Source organism: Zonotrichia leucophrys, chromosome 3 (assembly GCF_028769735.1).
Source record: "Zonotrichia leucophrys gambelii isolate GWCS_2022_RI chromosome 3, RI_Zleu_2.0, whole genome shotgun sequence".
NCBI lineage: Eukaryota > Metazoa > Chordata > Aves > Passeriformes > Passerellidae > Zonotrichia > Zonotrichia leucophrys.
Window position 1 is genome coordinate 48,924,899 of NC_088172.1, and position 13,414 is coordinate 48,938,312.

Below are 13,414 nucleotides of genomic sequence, written 5' to 3' on the forward strand. Positions count from 1 at the left end.
ACAGGCAACTTCAACTTGGTTTTCTGTCATCCTTGCTCCAGTAAGAGTCTTAGCTCAGTTGTGACATCAATCACTTGGACTATAAATCTCTGCAATGGATATGGCCATTTAAATCTCCACCTGCACAAACAACAATCAGGCCTAGAAAATAAGGAGACTCATAAATCTCCACACTGGTGATTATTGATATTTTGGATTTGCAACAGCAATGTTATTAAAAAAAAAAAAAGTAATCCATTAATTAGGACTGATATGCTGACAATCTATTTAGTTTAGTTTATATACAGAGAAAACACAAACAAGGCACAGTTAACACAACATGAGTTTAGAAATTACTGAATTTACTGAATTCCCAAGAGCCTGGTGCTTGGAGATATGATATCTTAATGTACTTATCCTATTGTGAGGGGGAAGGTGTTATCTTCCAGACAAACGATAAAAAGGTGTTTTTTCTTCTGGCTTTCATGGGCCAAGGAAGAAAGATGGATCAAGAGATAGGCAAGACTTCCTTGCTGGCTATCAAAAATGACACTCTGCCTCCTACTGAAAATGTAATCTGTAGACAGTACACAGCACTGGGCAGACATACCAGCTTGGCCCTCCACAGTTTTTGTTGGGTTTTTTAGTGCATTCAGAAAACCCTATGTGATGCTTACACAGATCAGCAAGAAACTTTTCCTTGGCTCCAGTGACTTTGGATTAACTGTGAAGCCACTGGTGACAACTGAGGCTGCACATTTTTTCTGGAGTTATGTGAATCCTCAGATAAGCAGCTGAATAAGTGGAATTTCTCCTGCAATAAGAGCAGTCCCTGTGCGCAGTTCTTTAGCCCCTTGTGTTCAACACCCAGACTGCAGGGCAACCTGTGGGGTTTCAGAAAGTGTGTGAGCAGGGAAGAAGCAACAGGAGCAAGTTCCTGATTCACTGGCCTCTTTGGGCTCCAAATGTGGATTTAGGAGACTAGTTTACATGGAGGGGAAGAAGTGATAGCACAAAGTTAATTGCTTTCAAAAGCCTGCTCTGCTGAGGCTGAACACACAGTGCATAAGTTTGTAACGGCAGCATAAGTGTGTTTATTCAAACTATACAGCAACCCACTCGCTCACACGTGTGGCAAAATCACTGGGAATGTTTGGCTTCAGGGGTTGCAGAGCCCGGCCTAATGCCCTCAGTCCCACAGGAGGGGCCTTATCCCTTATCTTGCTTCTTCATTCAGGCAACACCCCTCACTTTGGAGCATGCATGAATCAGCAGACAAAACACTCCCCGGGTACGGAGGAATGAACCACTGACATTGCTCTGCACGCCAAGTAAAGGTTTCTGTTCTGTGGGAACTCTACCATCCAATAAACCCCCCCTCGCCCCGTTTCCTTCATTTCATGCATGCCCTTGCCACCCTAGCCACAGCCACAAAGACCCTCCCCAGCAGAACAACACGCTCGCTCGGCTCAGTGCGGCTCACACAGTGCTGGGATCTTGGCCACTTGGCACACCTGTGGGCCAGGAAGCCTCCGCAACATTCACAGGTGGGAGGACTCACAGACCGACAGGGACCAGGACTTGTCGGACGTCACCCCGGAAGGCTGGAAGAAGTCAGATCCTCCTGCCGCCAGCCCCTGGGCTGTGACGGCAAGGTCCATGCTGCTGGCCAGGCAGCGGAGCACTCCCTTCCTGGAATATGCAACTAGCTGGACAGGATGCGTTCGCAAATATAATCATCCACAAATCTCCCCCAGATTAGGTTACAGGACAGCGTTTCGACGGCACGCATTACAAAGCTCCCTGGAAGGCTTGGCTGGTGGATCTGCTGCTCTCTCTGCTCATGACCCATTTTGGCTTTCATCAAGAATCATGACACCAGCTGCCTGGGTCATCTAGGAGGCAGAGAGGGGGAGAGCTGTAAAGGGAAGTGGGGAAGGAAAAGGGAAGGAGGAGAAGGAGAAGGAGGAGGAGGAAGGGGGAGGATAGAAAGACAGAGCACGGGGAGAGAGAGTAAATTGTTTTAGTCCAGTTGTGAAGATTTGAATCCCAGTTCTGAGCTCTCAGCAAAAGCTTGCTGGGATACTTCATTCCCTGTCCTGTGCAAAGGTCTGTGATTGGGGATGTGGTGTGCTCAGTGGGCAGGGCCCCTCCCCTGGGCTGGATCCGCCTCTCCTATCCCCCAGATAAATTACTAGTGTCCTCACTAAATTCCTCGGCTTTCTCTCTCCCTCTTTCTCTCCCTCTCTCACACAAACTCACTCCCTCCCTCAAACACAGGCAAAGCAGGGTTGGGGGGCGGGAGGGCGGGGATCCTCTCTGGACTGGTATTGTGCCTTAGTCCTGGGCGGGGAGGGAAGGGGAGGAAAATACTGGAGCCCCTTCTCTCCTACGCCGCCTTGAAATAGATTTGAGGAGCTGCCCTTCTTCCCCCCCTCCCCCCTTTCCTGCTGGTCGTTTGGCATCTTCCAGACCATGTCCACTGGGTCCCTCAGTGATGTGGAAGATCTGCAGGAGGTGGAGATGCTGGAGTGCGATGGCCTGAAAATGGATACTAACAAAGAGTTTGGGGCGTCCACCGAGAGCAACGAGGAGGGATCCAATGGCGAGAATGGCTCCCCTCAGAAGGGGAGAGGGGCCTCGGGCAAGAGGAAAAAAGCTCCCCCCAAGAAGAGCCCTTTAAATGGAGTGAGCCAGGAGGGAAAGCAGGTACAGAGAAATGCTGCCAACGCCAGGGAGAGGGCAAGGATGAGGGTCCTTAGCAAAGCCTTCTCCAGGCTTAAGACCACCCTACCCTGGGTGCCCCCCGACACCAAACTTTCCAAACTGGACACCTTGAGGCTGGCCTCCAGCTACATTGCTCACCTGAGGCAGATCCTGGCCAATGACAAGTATGAGAACGGCTACATCCACCCAGTCAACTTGGTAAGTCAGAGACCGCCGAGGACGGGCAGTCCGTGCATGTGCATGGGGAGAGGTGGGCAAGCAGCTGGCATGGGGCATGTGCGGGACAAAACTTTGCTGCGCTTCTCACAGAGAGCCTGGTGCTGCTGGGGTGGAAAGCGGTACTGTACAGGGGGACAGGCTCCCTGCTGCCCTGTGCCCTGAGCACCAAGCTTCCCAGGCCCCCTCTGCTGCTCCTAGCAATCCCTTCCAGGAGACAGGCAGCCACGCTGACCACAAATAAGCAGGAGCAGGCTTTACACTTTACTGCCCCAGAAACGATTGAGAAACCACAGAGGCTTTCTACCTGCAAGTGGGCAGGTACAGGAATTTGGGTAGAAAAGGGTGTGCTTGAGGAAGGACCCTCAAGAATTTATTCATATCCTGTGTCTCTACGCCAGTGTTTCCTGACACAATACTGTCCCCAAGCCCTAGCTTTTTAAAGACAGGATTCTTGGGGTTCTGTGCTCAACGGCTCAGGTTTGCTGCGTTCAGGAAATTTCTCCTATACCTGTAAACTGGCACAGGAGGAAGAAATACCAAGGCAGACTCCCCAGAGGAGGTGTCTGCCCCAGGCACACTCCACAATGCCTCTCCCTGGGCTGTGTGGTGTCCCTCCTGCTGCTCCCACCACATAAAGTTTTCCTGAACAGCCCTGGATCTCCCGACCATACCCAGCCTCCAGAAATATCCAGTGTCCAGCTCTAAAAATATATACAAATTATGTAAACCAGGGGTAAGCAAGATCTGCCTGGGCTCTTTTTAGACATACAGTCTTTACACTGCCCACACGTGCAGACCCTGACCCATAAATGGATCACAGTGGGGAGCTGGGGACGTTTCACTGAGGTCAGGCTCTGCCTTTTGAGCTCTGGACTCTGGGGGAAAGTACGTTACCCGCTGTGTCAGCTGCTAAGGGCCTGGGAGATAATTTTTGATTAAAAACAAAATCCTCAACGCAACAACATAGGAAAAAAAAAATAAAACCAAACCAGCACCCAGTATAGATATAACCTCCCTTCACTTCCGCACCCCACAGAGGCACACCAAAACATGCTCCCCGAGACGTGGGAGGCCAGGGAGAGTGGCCGGGGCCCCAAGAGCTCCTGCCCCCGGGGTAGCGCGGCGGGGCGTGAGGAGGCTCCCGCGGGCCGGAGCCCCCGCGCCGCTCTCGACCAAAGGCGAGGGTGCCTGCGGCGATGTGAATGCCGGGGACATGCGAATGTGCGGGAGCCAGGCGGCTCCTTTCTCTCTCCCTTCTGCCGCGTATCAGACGGGCTTCACCGCCCCGAGGACGCCCGGTGGGGACCGCCGGGGCTGTGAGGCAAAGCGGCATCCATCAGCCGCCGGGGAAAGGCAAAAGGGTCCTTGCGAAGCCAGCGGCTACTGCCCCGGCCTGAGGCCCGCTGAGCGCTGCCCGAAGTGGACTCAGGTGGGGAACGCCGGGCTCGGTCCCCCCGGACGCTCCCGAGCCGGACCCGCTGGCAATATGAGCGTTGCGATGTGCATTTCTCCATGTGTAACCCCCTTCCCACTCGTGTCTTTTCCTGGCTACAGACTTGGCCTTTTATGGTAGCCGGCAAACCCGAGAGTGACCTGAAAGAAGTGGTGAACACAAACCGCTTGTGCGGCCCGACGGCATCCTGAGCCCCGCGGCCGGGCCAGCAGCGCCCGTCCCGGCGTGGCCGTGCAGCGGGCGGCGGGGCGGGCAGGGACCCGCCGCTGTCCCGGGCCCCGGGCAGAGCCACGGGGAGAGGCGCTCTCCCGGCGCAGAGGAGACCAAACATGCCTTAGCAAAGACTCCATCCACCCCGAGAGATCCTGACTCTATTTAACTTTATTAAATGCGTGTACAGTCGAGTGTCCTGCAACCACAGCCTTGCTGGTTCAAGAGCTACTAGAGAAAAGACAGAGATCAAACAAAACCTACCCCGCGTGTATCTTTTGTCTGAGACCTGTGAAAATATGTAGATGCCTAGAAAAACTGACTTTGACAGTCATCTCTATGAACTAATTCACCCTAAAGATATATAGATATATTTTCTTCAAGCAGATTCTGCTCTATTTCTGTGAATAAACCTTCCTTTCTACTGAACACGGAGCGGTGTTAAGTGTTCGTTTGAGACTCTCGGGTTCGGCGGGGGAAGGACTGAGCCTCCGCCGGCTCCGCCGCTTCACGAAGCGGCCGCGCTGCGGGGATCCCGCCTCTCCGCCCCGGGCCACAGGAGGTCTGCTTTCCCGGAGATAAGGACCTGGAGCACACCCTGGGGGAGGGGGAGAGTGGGTCCGCAGCTCGCCGCGGGAGCCCGGCCCGGCTCCGCAGCCCGGCGCCCGGGCGCTGCGGGAGCCGCCCCCGCCGCTCCGCTCGGCGGGGACAGGAACCGGGAGCTATTGATGAAGTACAGTCGGTCCTCAGCGCCGGGAATTTTTAACTTAAACATCTCCTCTCTATCGATCAGCGCACCCGTGGGAGATGAGGCTGAGATAAACAGGAGTGCGGGGCGCTCCCCCTGCACCGGCAGCGGCCGCCGGCAGCTGATGCGCCAGATCCCACCGCGCTGTTTAATGTTTCAGGGTTATGACCGCACTGTTTACAAGATGTCTTCGGTTATTTATACTGTTATTATTAGCACAGGGGCTTTAAATTTCCGCCTCACTTGCTCTTTCAATACCAACCCTCGGTTCCGTTTGATACCTGGGTACTTTCTTGCCGAAAGCAGGAGAGGGGCGGCAGGGGCTGCAGGGCCGTCTCCCGGACCAAGCCCTCCGTCCCCGCTGGTTGCGGGGAGCGGCAGGGCCCGGGGAGCGGTCACAGGCAGCGAGGGGGCCGCAGACCCTCCCGGGGGCTCCCTCCCCTGGGAATCCCCCGCAGGCCGGTGTTGAGCTGCCTCGGGCCCCCGTGCAGCCTGGATTGTGTTAATTCTCATCCCCCACTTTCCCCCGAGATAACTGGACGAGGTGGCGCGTCCTCCAGGCGACCCAAATTCACCAGTCGGGTTCATGCGTGGGCTAGGTTAGCTTTAATTAAAGCAACTCGCTGTGAACCGAGGGCTGTGCAAACATCTCAGCCCTCATTATGAAAAGGGCCAGGACATGCTGTATCATCCTAATGGTTGTGGAAGGGAGAGCTGTTTAATTTCACTTTTGTGCAGCTTTATCCCCTTGCCACACAATTAAGAGCAGACCTCTCTTAGTGCCAGGCCTAACCGTGCACAGCCTCGCTGTTGTGGACAAGACTGAGCCAGGTGAGATGAGCACTTACACACAGGGCCTTGATCGAATTTGTGGCCACACACAGACCCTGAACAGCCACAGCTCCTGCTCAAGAGATGAGCAACGCTGGTAACCATGGCTGAACAGGCTGATTTGCTGATTTCTTTGCCACAGGGACTGGGAAATCCACTGGGAATTGCTGGTCTATTAAAGGGAGACAGAATAGAGCCCCCGGCCTCACGCTGAGTGCAGATGACTGATGCAACAAACACACATTTTAACCTCAAAATTTACTCACTGAATTGACACTAACCATTGGATTTAACCACTCAAAATCTCAACTTAAATCCATACTGACTAATGCCTGGTCAAGACTCATAGCAAGGTGTAGATTTCCTTCTAAAAAGCAGAAATTGATATGCATCTGAGATATGCATAAAATTGAGTTGAATTCTGAATATTCTAACACATGCTTCTTTACCACCCTGTCTTGCAATTCTTGCTAACTGCACTCAGCACCTTCCCAGCTAAATAACCATGTGCAGTGTTCATTCGCCACCTGAAATACAACACTGAAGAAAGGGAAGGGAGGAATACAATGGCACCCCGTGAAAAGTGAGGAACACAGCTGCAACCATGTGCCAAAAGCTGCAGGAACAGTAAGTGTTGAAGATGCTTACTGTATACACTGTACCAGCAGCAGACACCGCTGCTTCTCGTACTGCTGTTCGCTTTATCTAGCAGTCTACACTGCAAGTGTCTTGGGGACTAAACTATTCCTCGAGCATCCTGCACCTTCCTCAGCCCTTGCCTCTGAGCAACAGTTCAGCAACAAGGAAACAAAAAGCAACAAGAAATGAACAAAAGCAACCAGCGGTACACAAAAAGGTAAATAATGACTTTACTCTGACTGTAAAATAATTAGTGGCTTTATCTCTTTATCTTTATTTTGAAGACAATGAACATATTTTCCAGAGGCATTTAGGTGGCTGGGAACTCCTGGTCTGCTGACCTCTTGTGTTAAGGGCACAGACACAACAGTAATGGCACAGTGCTGGCAGCTGGCTTCAACAGCCCAAGTTTCTTAGATGAATTAAGAGTTCTACTATGCACTTCAAGAGAACAATGAATGAAATTATTCTACCCTGCTGCTGAGTGCAATTTTACCGCAAAATATTTGCAAACAGAAAATGTATGTTTAGTCTGACTGAAGCAATTTACACTTTTGAAAGGAACTCGCAAATGTGCTAAGGAAAAGAGGGAACTGGTTTAAATATCGATGTCAATGACTTTAAAGAAAATATTTTGTTTGCTTTCTTGCTTTTCTGTACAAAGTGATGCATTTTATTATTTACTGAAATATACCCCTTTTTCATGTGGAAAAAAAGTTGACTTGGTTTATCTTTTTGTATCTACAGGGATGTAGATGCAGCTGTGTGAGTGTCTGTATACATTCCCTCCTAGTAATGTTTGAACTCATTGCCTGATTTCAGCTAGATTTGACAGAGGTCTCAAAGATAACTAAGTTACTATAATTTTTAATATTTCTGTGTGTGTGTGAAAACAGACAGCTGAGTAAAGAAAAAGTCTATAAATTTTGCAACTGCAGGAAGGGTTTCAACATGAGCTCAGCCTTTATTCGATACAAGAGCATATAGAGCAGAGTATCAGCTGTAGAAGAAGCTCCAAATGCCGCTTCAGTCACAGGATACAAGTTCATAGAAAACTTGCTTATGGACCTACAGGTTTTAAGGTAAGAACTCTATAAAAGCCGCTTAGTTCCATTTTATTTTAATACTAGTATTTGTTTGTTTGTTTGTTTCTTTGTAAAGAACCCAGTTTCAACCCAGCTACATTTTTCAATTCATCTAGAGACTAGCAAATCCTTTATTTGTAGTGCTGGCTCAGTGCTCAGGATCCTGGGTTTGGTACTGATATTGTGTTCCTTTGCAGAAACTTTCACAGTCTGTAAAGTCTTACAGAAAATACCTTTTAGGCTTATCTTATTCTCTCACTGGGATGGAAATCTGCCAGCCTGAAGCATCGGCATAGCAAGAAACTCACTCTGCAGACACCTGCAAAATGCCGTGCTGCTCTGGGCTCTGATGGGGCAGCGAGGCCACGGTGCTGGTCATGCGCTCAAACGTCAAGGTGCACAAGCAGAACGTGTGCGAGATAGCCTATTCTTTAAAGGGACTGTGAGGTCAAAATTCCCAGCCTGCCTCAGAAAATAAAAGGCACAGAAAATCTTTGTGGTTTCTTCTGTAGGAAAGTTGGTTCGAATCCTGGACATAATGATAAGATCACAAGCACAGTTTTACTTGACATATTTGTAACCTCTCAGTTGCGTCTGCCTGAAAAAAACTTGCCCCCTTTTAAAAAATCACATATATTTTTCAAAAGGCAATTTTTGCCAAAACCCTCTTGTCATTTACTTTCATTATAATTTGTAGTAAAAAAAAATTTAAATATTCAAAATATATTTGCTAATTGCAGGTTATAAACTTTCTAAAAGAGAACAAAACTTACACATATCTGGTGTACAAGTGGGGTACAATCTGATAAAATTGATGGATATTTTAATTTTTGTCTGGATATCTGAATGCAGATTAGCACTCACAGTCTCCCAAAAGGGACAGGATTACAAGGAAAATTCAATTACATAGCCACACATTTTTATTTCAATTAAATTGAAATTTGTAGCAGCAAACAAGCAAGCATTCTGTAATTGCCATATATATATACACCTGGAAAATCCTCCATACATAGAATTTCTCCCAACAGTCAGATTCAAATTGTTTGTGTTCATTTCTGGCCCATGTAGTGCTGACTATTCCCATATTAAGGCTGCACTACCAAATGCAGGCCCATAGGGTAAATACCATCTTGTGCTCACTATTCAGCCACAGATTGTTACATGCTCTTCAGGCCAGCATAGCTCAATGGAAGGGAAGTGGCACAACCAGTAATAATGGCGCTTTTCCGTCACTAGTGCTACAGAGCTACTACTGGGGGCTTGGGGAATTTCTACAATTCTGAGATGCCATAGGTCTGATTAAAAGTTATGCTCCAAGAAGGATGGGGAAAATCCATGTGTTACCTTTGGAAGGACTGTTGCCAGCAGACTGCGAAACCAGCAAAGTTCTGCAAGTAACCAGTTTCACTTCAGACACTGATGTCTCTGAGTGTAAAACTGACTGTGAGTAGGTCCAGGCAGGAAAGTCGTCCCAATTCCCAAGTGCAGCACGGACATACCCTAGGGTCACAACAGTCCAGGGATGACGCATTTTCTTGCCTTAGGGTTTTGCCCTTAAACCGAAACTTGTAAACAGATGAAATGCGTTTTTAAGCCAACGCGCATGCGTGCACTCAGTTACACCATCCTCAAAGCCTCCTTGCAAGGAAAAAAAAAGATCATAACAAAAGCAAGAAAATAAAAACCAGTGCAAATCCTTCCTTCACTTTAAATTTTAAGAGGTCCTTCTCTTTGAGCAAAGAAAAAACCCCAATCCTTATTTAGACCTCAGGCTGTTGTGTAAACTATTAGACCATAAGCAACTGTAAATATAGATTATCTACAGTCTTGGGTTTTCTCGTGGTTGTTTACAAATTGTTTAAGAAACAAGGATCAGAAACACTAGGGAAAGAAAGCAAGGGTATAGCTACACAGCCAGGAAACACGAAGAAAGGGAGAAAAATGCACAGAATAATTCCTCTTCCCCTGATCACTACAGCTCAGTCCTTGCAGCACGATGGGTTCAGGAAGGGAGGAACTATCAGCAGCTCCATCACAGACGGGTGGAGCCAGACCACCGGGGAGATGGAAACCAGGAGGCTGAGAGCTGCAGCTGCCTTTTCTTGGGAGGAACATCTGTGAAAGCCTGCACGGCAGCAGCAGGGGAGGAGGAGTGGGCACAGGCAGAGAGCGTTCCCAGGGATGTGCTCACACAGATAACTGTCCCTGGATGGTTTCCCAGGCTGCTGCAGCAGCACTTCCCTCCCCTGTCAGGGAAGAGGCAAAGACCATGGTGTGGGACAAGCAATCGAAGTGTCAGCACGGCCTCTTGCTGCAGCATCCTGTTTCCTGTGATGCTTTTTGATGGCCGAGGTGACCAGAATGGGAACAGTTCTTCCTCGCTGATAACATGTTGTTTTTTTCTTACATAGGGACTTTTACACTCCTGGCATCTCAGAGTGCATACACAAAGTACAGAGAAGACAAGAGTCATCTTGCAACATTTGGCTGTCCCCTTATGACCAATTGATTTTCTACAGGAGGCTGCTGCTATCGTTATAGAGATGGGAAGAAAAAGAGATGACAAATGACTGGCTGAAGGCTCACACTGAAGTTTGGAATAGGCTTGCACCAGCTTTTCTGGTGCACAGACCTGTGGGCTGTTCTCCTAGGCACACTGAAATCAGCGGGAATGTTTGCTCTTTGAACTCAGTAGAAAGATAGGAATCAGTAAGGCGCGGGGAGTGATCTTCTCAGGCTGGATACTTATATCTATATCACTTACTAGAACAGATAAACCAGGCAATGGACCATGCTCTGCCTCCAACAGTCAGTGCTGCGCCTGGGGACACATTCACACAAACCTGAGTTTTATTCTACTCACCAAAGGTTAAGAACAGTCTCTGGCATATGCTACCCTAATACCATGCTTGGATACTTTCTGGAAAAAAGTCAGCCAGGCCAAAGGTATAGCAAGGACCTTGCTAAAACCCAAGCACAAAGAAAGATAAGCCTCAGCCTTGTTTTATTTATCAGTGTCACTGCAGTCTTAGAAACTACAGTAATTGAGATACTTGATGCCTTTGCCTCACCTCAGTCTCATGCTCTTCTCACTTGTTTTCTAGATCAAACTGCTTTCTTTTATGAGCCAAAAATTCTTTGTGGGGACCCTCTTTGCTATTTGAATCTCAAAACTAATATATATATCAAGACTAAAGGTCACTAGAGGCCAAGTTCAAGAACAAACATAACATGAGATTTAAACAATATTATACCCTAAATTATGACATCGAAAACTTCTGTTCATTTGTTACCTAACTGCAGTACCTTTTCTACCTGAGTTGGGAGTTGCCTGACATCAACATTTGAATATATGCCCTCATAGTATCTACTTCTCACCACTCCCAATTAGCATCAAGTTAACCTCATTCCAAGATCTGGAATTGAGATATTCCTTTACTTAAATCCATGGGAAGAATTCAGACAGTAGTAGGTGCTGTCTGCACATGCTTTACATCATTCTGCTGGGGTAGGAAGCGAGCTGGACAGGGGGAGCAGAGGCCAGCACCCTCAGTTTGGCTACAGACCGACACAGCACTGCAGGGAAGCTGCTGAGGAACCAATGTTACTATCTTCCCACACATTTTTCTTCCTCATTTCCCTCACACTCAGTCTTCTGATTCTGCTTTGGCCATGCTTCTCTCTTACTGCCAACAGAAGTCAGCATGCATAATCTCAGTCATAGAGGCTGAAACTACAGATATGCATTAAATTATTGCAAAGTTTACTAAAGGGAACTCTCATTTTGAACGTTTGACTTTTATGTTGAGGTACTTCACTGCCATTTTCTTAATATGCTTATTTTATATTTAAAAGCATGCCTAGCAATATGCAATTATGCAATATACAGATATACACACTATGCAATATATATATATACACTATATAAAAATGTGATATAAATATTTACATACTATATAGTAACTATATTTATCTCTTCTATAAACAAACATATAAAATAATACATATTGTAAAATTAAACAATGTTTGAATATTGTAGTGGTGCCACTACTACTATTGTAAGTGCCACTTACAGCAGGGAGGTAACTGTTCAACAGAACTGGCATGAGTTATCATCATACTGCACATCATCAGAGAAGTATGAGAAGGCACAGCTGAGTTTACTGTTTCACCTGATAAACTAAGCCCTGGAGCAAGGGATTCCCTCCCTGACTGACTTCTTGCTCATTCCCTGATGGCTGCCAGCCTGGGAGATGTCTCATAATTAACCTGCAGTGTCACGTTGGCAGCTGAGGACCATTTCATGCAAAGTCATTTCCATGGAACATCCATGACACTGGTTGCTCCTGGTTACTTCCTCTTCAAACACGGACACTTTAATGCAGTCTTCCACTCAGACACCACAGTATTTCCAACACACCTGCATAAAACTCTCTAGGGCTGCCTCAGGGAGCCATCCAGCTTTCTTCTCTCCTCCGTACACTTTCCCATAATCTACCTTGCACAGGATCTTATCTGATTGAAAGTTAATCCTGTAAAAATAGAAAAATTCAGATAGCAAAGCATTTGCTTCAGTCTGAAGAGTGATTTCCTTCTATAGAAACCTGAAGCTACAGCTGAATAACAACATAATGAAATTGCATCTTCATTCAGTCTCACTGCTGTAATTACTGAACAAAAAACATGTGCAGTGTCCTGAAGTTCAGTTACCTTGTTTTTACTGCACTCTTACTGACAGTCCCAAGCAGCCCACGATTCCATGCTGCAGAATGTCCAAGCACAGGAAAACACTCTCCCCACATCTCCATCTCCTCTTTATTTCCCAAAAAAGGGATTGCAAAATAAAGGCATAGGGGAATGAAATCATGTAGTAAGGAAGTGACAGTATCAGAAATGGCCTCTGTGCCTTCTCTGTCTGATGTCGTACAGCTTCTGGTAAGTTAGAGCCTCATGAAGATCCAGATCCCTGGCATTTCAGTCATGCTAGTGGAGGAAGCCGTGCAGCCAAGTTAGAGTTGCATGGAGGAATGGAGACCAGGAAGAGAAGGCAAGACAACCAGTTTTGTAAACTATATAGGTATAGAATAAAATTGCAGCACAACTAATAAACTTATAAGTCAAATTAGGTAGGTGCCAAATCACCTTATTTGCATTCCACATTTATGTGATCATAGCTACTTGCTTATATTTGAACATTTTCCAAATATATATCTAAAGATGCAATCTTCAAAACATGTCCTAGTCTAAACAGGAAAAGCTCAGGCTGACAAAGCAGTCAAAACTATGAAATGATAAGGGTTCATTTCTTCATCAGCAAAAATAATATTCCTAACATCCAGGAACGACTGCACTATTCTGAGGAATACATGCTAGAAAAAGTTAGATCTGAAGAGAGCAAGCATGTGGAGACAGATAGTGGTAGTGTGTGCTTGCAGACACTTTGTTTTGAATTTCTGTAGACCTTTAAGGTTATGCTGAAAAAAACATGCTTAATCAAAATTCAAGCAAAATCAGGGAGTTATA

At 47.2% G+C, this 13,414-nt stretch overlaps 1 protein-coding gene across 2 annotated transcripts; it reads left to right on the forward strand.

The window, feature by feature from the left end:
• Positions 1–2,035: 2,035 nt before the first annotated feature.
• TCF21 (transcription factor 21) lies at positions 2,036–7,369 on the forward strand. 2 transcript variants are annotated; one of them, XM_064708097.1, is made up of 2 exons: positions 2,036–2,904; positions 6,652–7,369. In XM_064708097.1, the coding sequence occupies exons 1-2, from the start codon at positions 2,455–2,457 to the stop codon at positions 6,664–6,666; spliced, it is 465 nt and encodes a 154-aa protein (XP_064564167.1). In that variant the 5' UTR covers positions 2,036–2,454; the 3' UTR covers positions 6,667–7,369. The 2 variants fall into 2 exon arrangements, with proteins under 2 accessions (XP_064564167.1, XP_064564166.1); XM_064708096.1 differs by lacking the exon at positions 6,652–7,369 and adding an exon at positions 4,480–5,017 and having other exon boundaries at positions 2,037–2,904.
• The last annotated feature ends 6,045 nt before the right edge of the window (positions 7,370–13,414 follow it).

Coding starts and splice junctions, on each gene's coding strand:
- TCF21 (XM_064708096.1), top strand. CDS start 2,455: ATGTCCACTGGGTCCCTCAGTGATGTGGAAGATCTGCAGGAGGTGGAG. Junction 2,905..4,479: donor ACATCCACCCAGTCAACTTG/GTAAGTCAGAGA, acceptor TCCTGGCTACAG/ACTTGGCCTTTTATGGTAGC.